The 13,642-nt window shown below is 47.8% G+C and overlaps 2 protein-coding genes across 2 annotated transcripts in view; one reads left to right on the forward strand and one right to left on the reverse strand.

Annotated features, from left to right (window-relative positions):
* The window catches only part of LOC122465454 (E3 ubiquitin-protein ligase TRIM41-like), a 55,710-nt gene extending 44,407 nt beyond the window's left edge, over positions 1–11,303 (reverse strand). The window contains exons 1-4 of the mRNA XM_043545241.1: positions 11,139–11,303; positions 4,498–4,653; positions 1,810–1,891; positions 708–862 (exon numbers count right to left, since the gene is read on the reverse strand). Coding sequence (XP_043401176.1) covers positions 708–862; positions 1,810–1,891; positions 4,498–4,653; positions 11,139–11,303 — 558 coding nt within the window. The remainder of the gene's footprint in view (positions 1–707; positions 863–1,809; positions 1,892–4,497; positions 4,654–11,138) is intronic.
* LOC102930774 (class I histocompatibility antigen, F10 alpha chain) overlaps positions 1–13,642 on the forward strand; it is a 1,343,638-nt gene that overhangs the window by 151,087 nt on the left and 1,178,909 nt on the right. The gene's annotated exons all lie outside the window — the stretch shown is intronic.

Genomic DNA, 13,642 nt, shown 5'->3' on the forward strand with positions numbered 1-13,642 from the left:
TCTGGCAGGGGTGGGGAGGCTCCACGTGCTGCCGTTCCCCCTCTGGGCTGGAGCTGCAAGTGCCGGGAAGCTCAGTCCACACGTTTCCCTCGCCTGCAGGCTCCGCCCCTGCAGTTCCCATTGGCTGTGATTCCCGACCCCACCCCCACGCCAACCTCCCGCCCTGTCGGTGGCCTTCCGTACAGTAGTCCGAACATTTATGAGGTATAATTATTCCCTACCTACCCAATTACTGTCTCAGAATTTGCCTCCTCCTGCCCTGGACCTCTGTCCATCCCCTAGCTCACCCTCCAAATTTTGGTAACTCGTTTTGTAGTTTCAACATCTTTGTTTATCAGCTTTCTGTCCAGTCAGCCTGTTTCTGGTGTGTTAAGCCCCTTTGTCCGTTTCTTTGCAGAAGTTATTCTAAAAAGCAAAAGGACTGCGACCTGGCTAAGAGGCAGGGGCTCCTTGTGCCCCAAGGATAATCCGGTTCCGTTCAGAGTCCTCGTTGATAGCCTCCTTTTATTTTCTCTCCTTTCCTCGCCCACCTCCCTCCTGCCCCGTACTGTCCAGTGGGCACCATACGGGCTAAAATGCCTAGAGGTGAATGTTGGCCTCTGCACAAGGAATCAGGCTCTCATGCCAGGCACTGATGGACGGGACCTTGGAGCCAATTCACTTCCTCACAGGAGTGTGACTGTTTACACTAAATGGTCATTGTCTACCTTCCCGGGCTCAGCATCCTCTGATGTAGTTCTGATGTGGTGAATTGCTGGGTCCAGGACCGACTGGTTGGGAACAGAAGCCTCTTCGCTGGCGTGAATGACATGACTTTTAACCTCCTGTTTCTTGGACACGCGCTTTCTGTCGTTTTCTTTCTCTGCAGGTAAATGGAGTGTGGGTTATTTACATGATAGTCCCCTGCTGCACATTTCCTTCCCAGCTAAGAAATGGAAAGAAAATCCTCTCTACCAATCTCATTTACAGCTCTCGCCATATCACAAAACCACTCATCTTAAGAGCCAGTTTTACACTGAGTTCTTTGTGGCTTCCTAAAAGCTCGTTTAGTTACATGGATAGGGAGTGAAATCTGTCCTAGGGTAAAAACCCTTCATAAAATTATTATTCTTGGGCAATGGGTTCCTTCATTTTTAGAGGTGCTGAGCGCTGACACCCTTTTTAGTTGAATGGGAAGCACTGCTCCTTAATACTAATGAAAAGCAGGTCATAGGTATCCTAAATTTGTCACTCAAAATCAGGGGCACTTTTGCAAATTAGGGTGTAATCTCCTGAAAAACAGAAAGGGAAGGAGCTAAGGACCACTCATTAGCTGTGGGTGGCACTGGGGGAGGAATATACAGTAGAAAGGACAAAGAAATGTGACCCTATGACCTAGATTTCACACCAGTTTCTAGGCTACTGTGTTTGTCTGGGTGACGCAAAATCAAAGTACTAATCTGAGTGCAGAAATGTGAAAACAAGCTAAAAGGAAAATGTCTAAGAATGGAAATGTCTAAGAATAGACATTTCCTGAGACTGGCCAAGACCCCCAGTCCCAGCAGGGTCACACAGCTGGCTGCCTGCTAGAGAGAATCATGGGGCTTAGCCAGGAGTGAGGGGACTCCTTTTAGGACCTAGGCACAGGGAAGAGAGTAACATTTCCCTGGACAAACAGTGACAATAAAGGACCAGTGTGGGGATGGGCTGAGCTGAGTGATCTCAGGTTCAGTTACTGACACTGATATGTTGCTCCCAGGTTCTGATCAATCCCGGTAACTCCATAAATAGAAAAATCCTGATGCACAGACACCAGGCCCATTCTGTTACCTTTGTGTCCCTGTAACTCTGTCTCCACGGCAATTTTCCTTCCAGGGGAGAAGCTTTTCCGTTCAGATCCAGGTGACTGACTCTGAGAAGTGAAGTGAGGATATTTGGAAAAGTTATTGGACATTTCCATTGCCATGGTCATTTAGAAAGGTTTTGGTTGGTTTGTTGGTTCTTTTCTCTTTTCTTATTTTGCTTTCTCATTTACTCAGATATTTGTGTCTGGATCCTCAGAAGTCCTTACTCCATTTGTTGTATATCAGAAGTAATTCTTCAGACACCGAAATAATACCAGGGCAAAACACTCTGCTAAGATGAAGCTGCAGTTGAGAGCACAGATCAATAATGTGAAAGTGAAAGTCCTCTGACGACTATTGTACTTAAAAAAAATTAAAAGGCAGAAATACAGAATTTAGGTTAAACTTCCAAGGAACCCAAATGTTGGAAATTGAGGGAATTTGTCTTTAAAGTTCCCACAAAGGGCAATAAGAGCTTGAACTTATTGATGGAGAAACTGATTCTTGTTGAAACTGAGGTTTGTTTCTGCATGCGCATACACACACACGTGCACGCATGCACACACACATCAAATATTTTCAGTTTTAATGCTTGTGACCAATTGTGACCTTTTGTGACCAATTGATTGGGGAACACAGAGCTGGGGCGGGGGGGGGGCAGCCAGGCTCCCAGCAGGGAGAAGAGAGTGAGCAGGCAGCCTGCAGGAAGCGGGGAGCCCAGCAGGCAGCCAAGCTCCCAGCAGGGAGTTACGTGGAGCTGGGAGCCCGGGCTTTCAGCCCCCCACTCTGCCTTTCTTAGGTCAGTGGAAGCACTCCTGGTGAGGATGTGCACCATGGATGGAAGGGTAGTGTGGACATGAACCACCTCAGTAATTACTGCAGCGGCTGTAAGTCAACCTAACATAAGTCAACTTAAGTTTCTAGTATAGATGTAAGCAGAGTCAGGATGAGCTCTACCCTGACATCTGGTGGTGAGTTGTGGAAAAGGACGTCAGGGGCTGAGCTCGTTTGCATGGGCACACCCACCCTGCCTACCATGATGGGACTTCTTGCCCAAAGTCACTTTGGCTGCTGTGGGGGCCTCCGGTCTCTTTGTTATTGGGGCAGGAAGAATAAAGTGTTGTTATCCTGGCTATGTGAATCAAGGACAGTGGAACTGTACTTGGCCTTTTATGCCTTAGGGACTTGCCCTCAACTAAGTAGCACTCACTAAGCAAGGGACATGGGTGCCAAAACTCATTGAATTAAGGGAGATTAGATAGGGGGTAGGGTACCTTCTGAGGGTTCTAAATACCAATTTCACTACCATCCTCTCCCCACTGTATAATATTAGAGCTAATTTTGATACTATTAAGGGTCTGGTTACAGGTTGCTGAGCTGAATTCACTTTGGACCAATAGTGCACTAGCACTGAGGCTCCACTACTTTGAGCTGAAATCACCAAAGAGCTAAAATTACTAAGAGCTGTAATCACTGAGTGCTGTTAAGTTGGGGGGGGCTGAAGATATATTGGTGAGCGGCTAGCAGGTTGCTGGACTCAAGAACCAAAGGGAAAGGACTCAGCCCAATCTGCTTGGGGTGGGTCTTCTGGTTCATGGTTTCTGTTTATGAACCCAAGTTGTGGTGTTTTCCTAATTTAATGCTGATGTTGTTTACCTCATGGTATTAAAGATTTTTTGCTACACTGAGACTCTGTGCTTGTGAGAGGGGAAGTATTGCCTCTTTGAGGCGCCCAGGGGTGTGTGTAAAAGTTTCCCAGGTCACTGGGTGGGGGCTTGAGCTGGTTTTGCACTGCATTGTTGAGAGGGAACCCCTATGTACTGAACCTGGCCCTTGCTGCTATCAACTCGGCCTGGCAGAAGGGTTACATAGACATACCCTGACCCTTTGCAGAGGGACTACTACTGAGACCCAGACCGAGCACTTCCTGAGAGATCCCCTTAACCTGCAAGCAGCACCAGGAAAACCCCAAAGAATGTGAAGTGATAGCTTGTCATTTTAACCCAATGGGTTAATACTCGCCGCCATAGGTTGTAGCTTCCCACTGGAACCCATGGCACAAAGGACAGAGACTTCACTCAAGAGTGAGCTCCTGCTCTGTGGGGGGTGCAGACCATCACCATAGGTAAGGATGTGCAGGAGAGCTTGAGAGGCCAGACTCTGTCAGTGCCCAGACGGACATTCCAACAGGTCTAGGAGGATTCACAGGAGAGTGCGATCTGACACTGGGGGACCCAGGACTTCTGTTTTCAAAGATCTGTAACTCTCAAGTGATTTATAAGCAAAGTGACCATGATTAAGAAATTTCTATGCTCAGCTGGTGTTCCTTGCCTTTCTGCCATGTAATCTCTGATGGGGTTAAACTAGAAGCCAGGTGTGCCCACACAGCTGAGAGGACCATGTGAAAGCAACTAAGGAGGGAGACTGTGCAGGAAGTCTGAGGTTTCAGGGTTCAGGGTGGCTGGGCAGTTTCCCCCCCACGTTTCCCAAGGAAGGCTCCGACCTCTTGTCTGATTCCCTGGGAGCATGCCCTAGATCCTACCGTCCGAATCAGTGACCAGACTCTGCTCAGACCCAGATGGCATGGAGCAAATGGGATGCTGTGATTGGGTCCACTCGTAACCGACTGGTGACCATAGAGTGGGGTACTGGGCCAGACTGTAACAAAGCTTATCTTTAAAAGCATCTCTACCTTTTCAGTTGGTCTCTTCAGCTTCTTATGGACCGTGTCTTGTGCCCTCTCTGGAAGGTGCTTCCCCTCCTTGCCCTCCAGCAGGTGCAGTTTCTCATAGGCAGACTGAAGTTGCTTCGTGAGTTCTGCTATTGTTTCCTATAGTAACAAATATTTTTTAAAAATTCTTATGAGAAGGGGTCACTCTTTATAATTCTTATTTCTGTTCTGAAGCGGAGAATATTACAAATGTGTCACTCTGGAACCTTTGCCATGGACTTTAATAGGAGCAAAATCAGGCCCTGTAATAACCCTACTGTGATGGGGTGGACTAGGCCCTGAGACCCCCTGCTGGAGGCCTCGTGGCCCTGCCACATCCTGCCCCAGAAAAGAGTAGTAGAGAGGTCCTCCAAGCTACCTAGAGTGGTTGTGTGGGACACAGCCAATCAGGGCCCAGCAGGTCAGTATAATAAGAGCTGCAGGGCAAGCACAAGTTCAGTTTCTTGCAAGAGCTGGAGGAGTATGGATGCTGTGTGGCTGGCTGAGGTAGCTGCAAAGCCCCAGACAGGACAATGCTGCTAGAAGGAGCCCTGAACTGGTTGCAAGGACTCCATCAGGACAAGGCACAGTGACAGAGCTGTGGGGAAGTGGCCCAGGGGATTAGAGTAGCTGTGGAACTTAGATAAAGGGACACAGCAGACAGCTGCTATCTAAAGGGTCCCTGGGCTAGGACCTGGAGAAGTGGCTTGGCCTGGATCTCCCCCTCTCCCCCAGTCACTGTGGGAAAGTGGCCTGGACATTGAGGCACCCCCAGAGCCGGGGAACTGAACTGCAGTGGCCCAGCTGGAGAGTTGTGGCTCGAAAGGCCCTAAGAGGGTGAAGACTGTTACCAGGGAGGGAGCCCTGGGGCGCTGTTCTATCCCAGAGCAGGGACAACTTGTGGGAGACATAGGGGTCACTGGTGGAGGCCCCTGTTTTACTTGTACCCTGGAAGGGGATTTGCTTTGCTTTTATCTCACAGACAGACTGTGTATGACTCGGTCCGATGGCTGAGTCACCAAAGACACATCACAGAGAGAGTGCAGGCATATGCACTCAGCCAAGGGGGGTGATCGCAAGAGGTAAGTGTGCCCCGTTACACCTACAAATAAAAACTCCCTTAAAGGCCAGTTAAGGTTGTTGAACACTGAATCCAGAAAAGCAAGGAATTGCCAAGAAAGGGAATATTAATCATACACTTTGTGCAACATCCCTGATATGACCTCCACTCCTCCTCCAATGCGAAAACAACCACGACCCATTCTACCCTTATGCTGCAATGCAAAATCTTAACTTCCGATACACCTTCGTGCTGTTCCATGTGTAACATTTAACAAACTATCTGATGAACAAATGCCCATCTTTACCTAACTCTTGCATGTGACCACAAATTTCAGCTTGTGGTTAACACATCCTGCCTTGAACAGTGACAGGGCTTCATCGTGGAGCTGCACGAAGACTGGCAGCTGTTCCCCTTTGGGATACTTATCAGGCTGTTGTGTGTGGGTCCCACACACTGGACCCATCCACTTTTAAGGTCCCAGAGTCTGAGCAGAGTCCAGGCACTGCCTCTGGATTTCTAGGCACAGTTTCAGGGTGCAGATTCTCTTTCTAGCACCCTGCTTTTAAAGATGAAACCCCACAGTCCAACTACTGAGGTCCTGAGTCTAGTGCTGGCTTTCCCAGGCTCCCAATAGCTTAAGCACACTCCCAGAGCTCCACCCCTGTGGGCATTCTGGCTTACAGTTCACCTCTTCAGGGACACGTGAGAGTTGATGCTAACAGACATAGGCCTTGCAAAGGTGTTTAAACCAATTACTCTTTTCTTCACACAGTGCAGGAGATATAAGGACCTGGGAAAAACCAATAAAACACGTGTACAGCATTCCCTGTTAGTTTCCTCACCATTCTCAGCATTCTCTAAGATATGATCCTCTGAGACAGGTCTCTATTACCAGATCTGCCACTGGCTCTTCTGGGTGATTCTGGGCAAGTTACTTTCCCTCCCTATGTCCCAGTTGTCTCCATCTGTAAAATGGGGATAATGATATTGACCTCCTAGGTAAAGTGTTTTGAGTGAACAGCTAGCAGCTAACAACAGAGTTTCTGTGGAAGTGAGACATAACAGGGTACAATCCAGACTAATGAGCAGTTGTGTGCAGTGTTCCCTGTAAACTGTGCACTTGTGCAGCTGCTGAGGAGAGATTCAAATGCTGCCCATTAACAGAGATTAACTGTGGGATTAACAGAGTATCCACAGCTAGGTTTTTTGTTTCTACTGGTGGTACGCATTCGCACATGCCGCGGTGCACATGAAAAAATGTATTCCACACATGGATGGAAAAAATTAGAGGGGACATTGGTGTGTGACCCCTGCTCTGCAGCCTTGGGGGCCTTACTATGCTTTGCTGAAGTAGCTGCACCCGGGCTGCTCACACACAGCCTTTCAGCATGCAAGCCACACCGTGTGTGTGTGACTGCAGCCTGACAGCCACACTTGGGTTACTCTTTGCCTCTCACCAGCCTGGGTTATACTGCAGGGTGACCCCAACACACCTCCAGTCCCAGGTTTCCCCCCAGAAATGTATGTCTGTAACAGGGTGCACCAGGCCCTTTGAGCCCACCTGCTGGAGGCCTCATGGTCCTACTACACCTTAACCCAGAAAAGGAGCAGTGAAGGTGGGTCCTCCTGGCCTGCCTAGAAAGACTGCGGGAAAGCAGCCAATCAGAGCACAGCAGTCTCAGCTAAATGGAGCTGCAGGGCCTGGGAGACAGCCTCCTTAAACAGGGGACAGACAGAACCCAAGAAGGTGGTGGGACCGAGTGGGAAGCCGCCCAGGGAAGGCAGTAGCAACTGTCAAAGGGAAGCAGTATGTGGTTGCTGTTTATAGGGTCCCTGGGTTGGGATCCAGAGTAGTGGGTGGGCCCAGTTCCCCCCACCAGCTGCTGGGGAAGTGACCTAAGCCCCAAGAAGGGGATAAGACTCAGTACCAGAAAGGGGATAAAATTTAAACAGTCCCAAAGATGGGGCTAAAGACCACAGTGAGGGCCGACCATTTGTTGGACTTTGTTACCCCAGAAGAGGTTCTTTAGTGTGTTTTTACTGTGTGTGACTTGGCCAGAGGGCTGAGCCACTGAAGACCTGCCTGATATGGGAAACAGCTGACAGGGGGCACCAGGAAAAGTAAAGAGTGCAGAATTGTACCCAGCCAACAGGAGGTGCTCACAAGAGATAAGTGCACCCTGTCACAGTGTCCTGTGCTGCCCATCCCTCTCCTGGACAGTACAAGTTATATTAAGTCTGTTATGCCTTTGCACACAACTTGTTACCCCAAAGGGAGTTTCCCAGACACTTCAATTTAAACACACTGGATTAGCTAAAACAATAGAACAAGTTTATTAACTACAAAGAGAGAGATTTTTAAGTGAGCACAAGCAATGAGGCAAAAAAGCAGAAATAATTACAAGAAAAATAAGGATAAAATGTTTACTAACGCTTAACATGCTTCCTTTGCCTCTTCAGGTGCAGTGAATGTGATGGGCCAGGAGAGAGAGAGATGGGTGCATTGGGGTATTTGTACCTCTTTTTATAATTTCAGTCCCCCTCTTGAAAAACATTTCCAGCGGGGCCTAAGAAACAGAGTTGATGTGAAAATATGTTCCCTGCTGGCTGTTTCTCACCTGTTTGATCTTTCCTTTGTTCCTCTCCCTGCTTGATGACTCTGTTTACTGTTTAAACGCAAATTCAGTAGAGCACACATTCCTTTGTTTAGGACAGACCTGTTTGTCAACCTCAGTTTGGGCATGGCTGCGGGGCTTGGAACATGTGCTAAATCATACAGGGAAATCTTATAACATCACATACAGTGTTGCCACACGTATTTCATCAGGACAATACTGACAAGCAAATTATGAGTTTTCCAATGATACCTTACAAGACATGCCTTGTACAAAAATGATTACAATCATGTGTGAACACAGGGGTACATCCTGTTACAGGGAGTTGGGGGAGATTTTTGTCCTCTCTTTTTTGCTCTGGGAGTAGGGACCTGGAAAAGAAGACAATGATAACTACTGAGGCAGCAATACAAGTGAACTGCGAAGGAGAGGAAACAGAAGATGTTCAGATGTGGATGCTGCAGGATGTACATCCACCTTGAGTGGGTATTTGGTGGAAGCTACTTATGCACGACATGTCACCTGATAGAGCTCATGGAAGCGAAGATTCACCTGGAAGACAGACGGTCAGAGGAGGAGGGTGATCCATGGAAAAGCATGATCACAAGGACAAGGCAGAGAAAGAGACTGGCTAGTGGTGATGAAATCAAGTTGAGTAACAGGTTTGCTGGAGGAGAAACAGCCAAAAAATAGGAAGAAAAGAAGGGAAGCCAGTCCCTGCAGAAGGAAGAGATGATGGAGGTAGCCAGGGACTGGAGCCCAAGCAAAAATGGGGATGCCATACAGGGGACAGTGAGAGAGAGCCTAAGACAGATTCATACCAGCAGGTACCCTGCTGATCAGGGACTCCATACAGACAAGCATCGACAGGCCCATCACCAGACTGGATCCAGAGAAGAGAAGAGCGTGCTGTCTGCCAGGAGCCAGGACATGAGTTGGGGATGTGAGGTTGAAAAGGACCCTGATGGGAGTGGTAAAAACCCACTGATTGTGCGGCACGTGGGGACGAATGACACGGCTAGATACCCACTGGATCGGATCCAGGGTTACTGCGCTTGGCTGGGTAAGAGCCCTTATTGATCTTCAGCAGAATATTTCTGGTCCTGAGAGGAGGGAGAACTGGTCACAAGATAATGAAGATGGACAGATGGTTCGAGGATTGGTGCTATGAGGAAGTTTTTGGGGTGATCAACTATTGGGAGGCATTCGCAGAAAGGTTATTTTCAACTGATGGACTCCATTTGACTACCTGCGGTATCTTCTGGGATCAGAGCTAGCACAATGGATAAAAAGGGCTTTAAACTATGAAATGAGGAGAGAAGACTGGAAGAAATCATGAAATCTTCATGCCTGGCTTCAATACATGGGAGGAGGAAAATCAGCTAATTGAAGATACAGTAAGTGATAATGGAACACCACAAGGTAAGGGCAAGGACAGCCAGGAGAAAGAAGAAAGAAACATTGATTGGAGTAGCAGTCAGGTAAGTGCTGAGTGAGTTCAGTGGGAAACAGCAGAGATGCTTGTACATGAATGCAAGGAGTCTGGGCAATAAAATGGAGGGACTGAAATGATAAGCAATGACTGACAGAGTAAGTGTGCATACATGTGTGGTGATGTAACTGCACAGGTGAAGTGCTGAGTCAAGTCAGCTGCTCTAAACAGCCAAAAAGCTCAGGAATTAACTGTGGTCTGTGGACATTTTGGGTTGGTTGGTTTGGGTTTTTTTTATGGGGTGGAGGGTGTTTGTGTCTCCCCTTAAAGGGCTCATGGCCAAAGCAAAGATTACCAAGCTGGGAGCCAGAAGATTCCTGTTAAACCCTGTCACTGATTCCCTAACAAGGCTTCACACTTACAATGCGCTTTACAGTCATTACCTAGTTAAACCACACAACACACACGACTGGTGTGTGTAAATCTCACTGCCTCCAGTGTATAGATGGGGAAAGAGAAGTGCAACGCAAGTGCTCCATGGTCAAACAAGCAAGTCACTAGCAGATCCAGGATAGGACAAAGGAGTCCTCAATCACACCCTCATTCTGAATCCGGTAGCTCACAGGGCCGCGCTGGTAAATCACGTAACTTTTCTATGTGCACACAAGTTATATATGTGCACAGCTAAATCACCATTTGTGCACGTGAACCTACTAGAACAGGGGCTCTCAAACGTCACTGCACTGCAACCCCTTCTGACAACAAAAATTATGACACGACCCCAGGATGGGGGACCAAAGCCTGAGCCTGCCCAAGCTCCACCGGATGGGGGACCAAAGCCTGAGCCTGCCCAAGCTCCACCGCCCTGGGGCGGGGGAGGAAGGCAAAGCCTGACCCCCCTCCCCACGCTGGGCAGGGGTACAAAGCAGCAGCCCACGTGCTTCAGCCCCAGGCAGGGGGCCTGTAACCTGAGCCCTGCCATCCCACGCTGACGTTCTCGGGCTTGGGCTTCAGCCCTGGGCCCCAGAAGGTTTAAGCCAGCCCTAGGGAACCCATTAAAATGGAGTTGCGACCCACTTTGGGATCCTGGCCCACAGCTTGAGAACCATTGCATTAGTACATGCATTTGTGCACATGGACCTCAGGCCTCCCGTTTTGAAAAAGAACATAAGAACGGCCAGACTGGGTCAGAACAAAGGTCCATCTAGCCCAGTATCCTCTCTTCTGACAGTGGCCAGTGCCAGGTGCCCCAGAGGGAATGAACAGAACAGGGAATCATCAAGTGATCCATCCCCTGTCACCCATTCCCAGCTTCTGGCAAACAGAGGCTAGGGACACCATCCCTGCCCATCCTGGCTCATAGCCATCAATGGACCTATCCGCCATGAATTTATCTAGTTCTTTTTTGAGAGTTCTTAAAGAGCCCATTTATATTAGCAGGAAAGACATATTTCCCCCAGCAGTTTAATTAATAAAGATAAATAATGTTACCTACCCTGTATTCCTGGGCAGCCTCCTCCCTGGGCACCACAGTGTGGCCTCGATGAACCTGGGATTTTTCACACACCACGCAGAGGAGAATTTGATCCTCTTTACAGTAGAGTTTCAAAAGATCTTCATGTCTCTCACACTGGATTCCTCTGCCAGGTTTTTCTTTCATTTTTAATAATTGCGGAACGGATTCCACAATATTCCTAAGTTCCCTGTTTGACCTTAAATTTTTCCTTTGGAACCTTGTTTTGCACTGAGGGCAGGCGATGTTGCTCTCTCCCTCGCAGAGCTGAGCGATACATTGTTTGCAGAAGCTGTGTCCACACTCAGTTGTCACAGGGTCTCGAAAAAAATCCAAACAGATGGGACAAGTAGTGTCACCTTTAATGGATTGTACAGGATCTGCAGCAGCCATGCTTCTTCTTGTGAGAGTAAGAACCAGTTCCCTGTCACCAAAACATCCCTCCCAATGTGTTTGTCTCACAGCAGAAAGGTGCTTCGGTCCTCAGAAATCTTTTCAGTCCAAAGGTCCTCACTGCAGTCTTATTGGCCCTGCTCCATGGAGCTCCCCTGCAGAGATTATAACAAAAATCTACCTTTGCTCTCTTAGGAACATTGATAAGCTTTCCCCCAGGTAATTGACAGTGCCTCCTATCAGGACAATGGGAGGGACATGGTAGCCCATATCAGTGCTAGGAAAATGATCCAATCTTGATAATAGTTCTCAACAAGAAATCTGAAAATGGCTTGGCTGGCCATGTAGAGGTGGTTCATTTTCCAGATTTCAGAGAGCGCGATGGGATACACCTGCAGTAGGCAAGGCACGGTTACAAAATCTAACAGGGCTGCCAAGCATCACCAGAGCTGTTTTCTTCTACAGCCAGCCAGGCTAGTGGAAAAGCTCCAGGCCGATAGCTAACTCGACTGGAGTGGGGAATCTGTGGGGAGGCAAAAAACTCAAACACTGCAAAGCTTAATGCCCCATCAGATGTACAGTTCACAGATTTCATAGACTCCAAAGCCAGAAGAGACCATTGTGATCATCTTGTCTGACCTCCTGTGTAACATAGGAACTGACTGTGTGGATGCTCCAGGGCTTCAGCTTCCAGTCATTGGATCTTTTTATACCTTGCTCTGCTAGCTTATTAAATATTTGTTCCCTATGTAGGTATTTATAGACTGTGATCAAGTCACTCCTTAACCTTCTCTTTGTCCAGCTAAATTGATTGATTAAAGGATTGTGTGACAGACTCAAGGAGCTCATTCTCATGGCTCTTCTTGGAACCCTCTCCAATTTATCAACATGCTTCTTGAATTGTGGGCCCCAGAACTGGACACAGGTTTCCAGGAACAGTTGCACCAGTGCCAAATAGAGAGGTAAAATAACCTCTCTGCTCCTCCTCACAATCCACCTGGTTTTGCATTGCAGGATCTCATTAGCCCTTTTGGCCACAGGGTCGCACTGGGAGCTCATCCACAAACACACACCCCCAAATCTTTTTCAGAGTCACTGCTTCCTAGGATAGAGGCATGGACATTCTTTCTTCCATTGATCAGTTAGCGATATTAAAACACGTTATCTGCTGAAGCCCAGATTTCCAAGTGATTCAGGTTTGTTCTCTTCATTATTTACCACTCCCCCAGTTTTTGTACCATCTGCAAACTTTATCAGTTATTTTATGTTTTCTAACAGGTCATTAATACAAATGTTAAATAGTGTAGGGCCAAGAACCAAACCCTGTAGAAACACACAGAACACTCACCTACAAAAAGCTGTCTTAGGGTTCTCGCTGCAGAGCAGCGGCTTCTGCTTCTCATAGCCTTGCAGAATGTGGGCATTCCAAACTCAGACACAACGGCTAGAAAGCAAGGAAATGCTCAGTTAAGGTCTCTCCATTTCTGACCAAAATGAATGTCAGTGTGATGAGCAAAAACAAACCACAGACATCTGAACACCAGGAAATGCACAGTTACGGGTGCTGCTTCACACACAGCACAACCCACACAAACCTAGCTCTTAACTGTTGTCAACCCTCCTCTTCCTTCACCACTCCCAGGTATGCCCTATCTTCATGGTGTCCTTCTTACCTGGAGCCTCCCAAGCTGCTCTGGTGTCTCTGCTAAACTGGAGGGACCTTTTCTCTCTTCCTTCACTCTTTACCCTGTCTTGGGCTCCTCATTAGAGCTGGTCAAAAAATATTGGTTTTTTCCCGTCTATTGAAAGTTTCAATGAAAACATATCTAAGTTATGTTTTTTGTCAACATTTTCAGTGAAAAATTGACTTTTAATGAAAAATTTGAACCCTCCCCTCACCAAAGTTTTGACCATTGACTATAGAAATTTTTGGCCAGGCCTACTTCTCACTTTCTTCCTGTGGTTTCTGTCCACCAGCTGAGAATTTCCCATCATTCCTGAGAGTCTGTCTGTCCCTCACTGCTCTCCTCCTTGTGATCTCAGCCGTTTCCTTCCTGCCCCCTGCAGCCTCCTCATGACTCTGCTTCCAGCCC

The sequence above is a fragment of the Chelonia mydas genome, chromosome 4, assembly GCF_015237465.2.
Source record: "Chelonia mydas isolate rCheMyd1 chromosome 4, rCheMyd1.pri.v2, whole genome shotgun sequence".
NCBI classification, from domain to species: Eukaryota; Metazoa; Chordata; order Testudines; family Cheloniidae; genus Chelonia; species Chelonia mydas.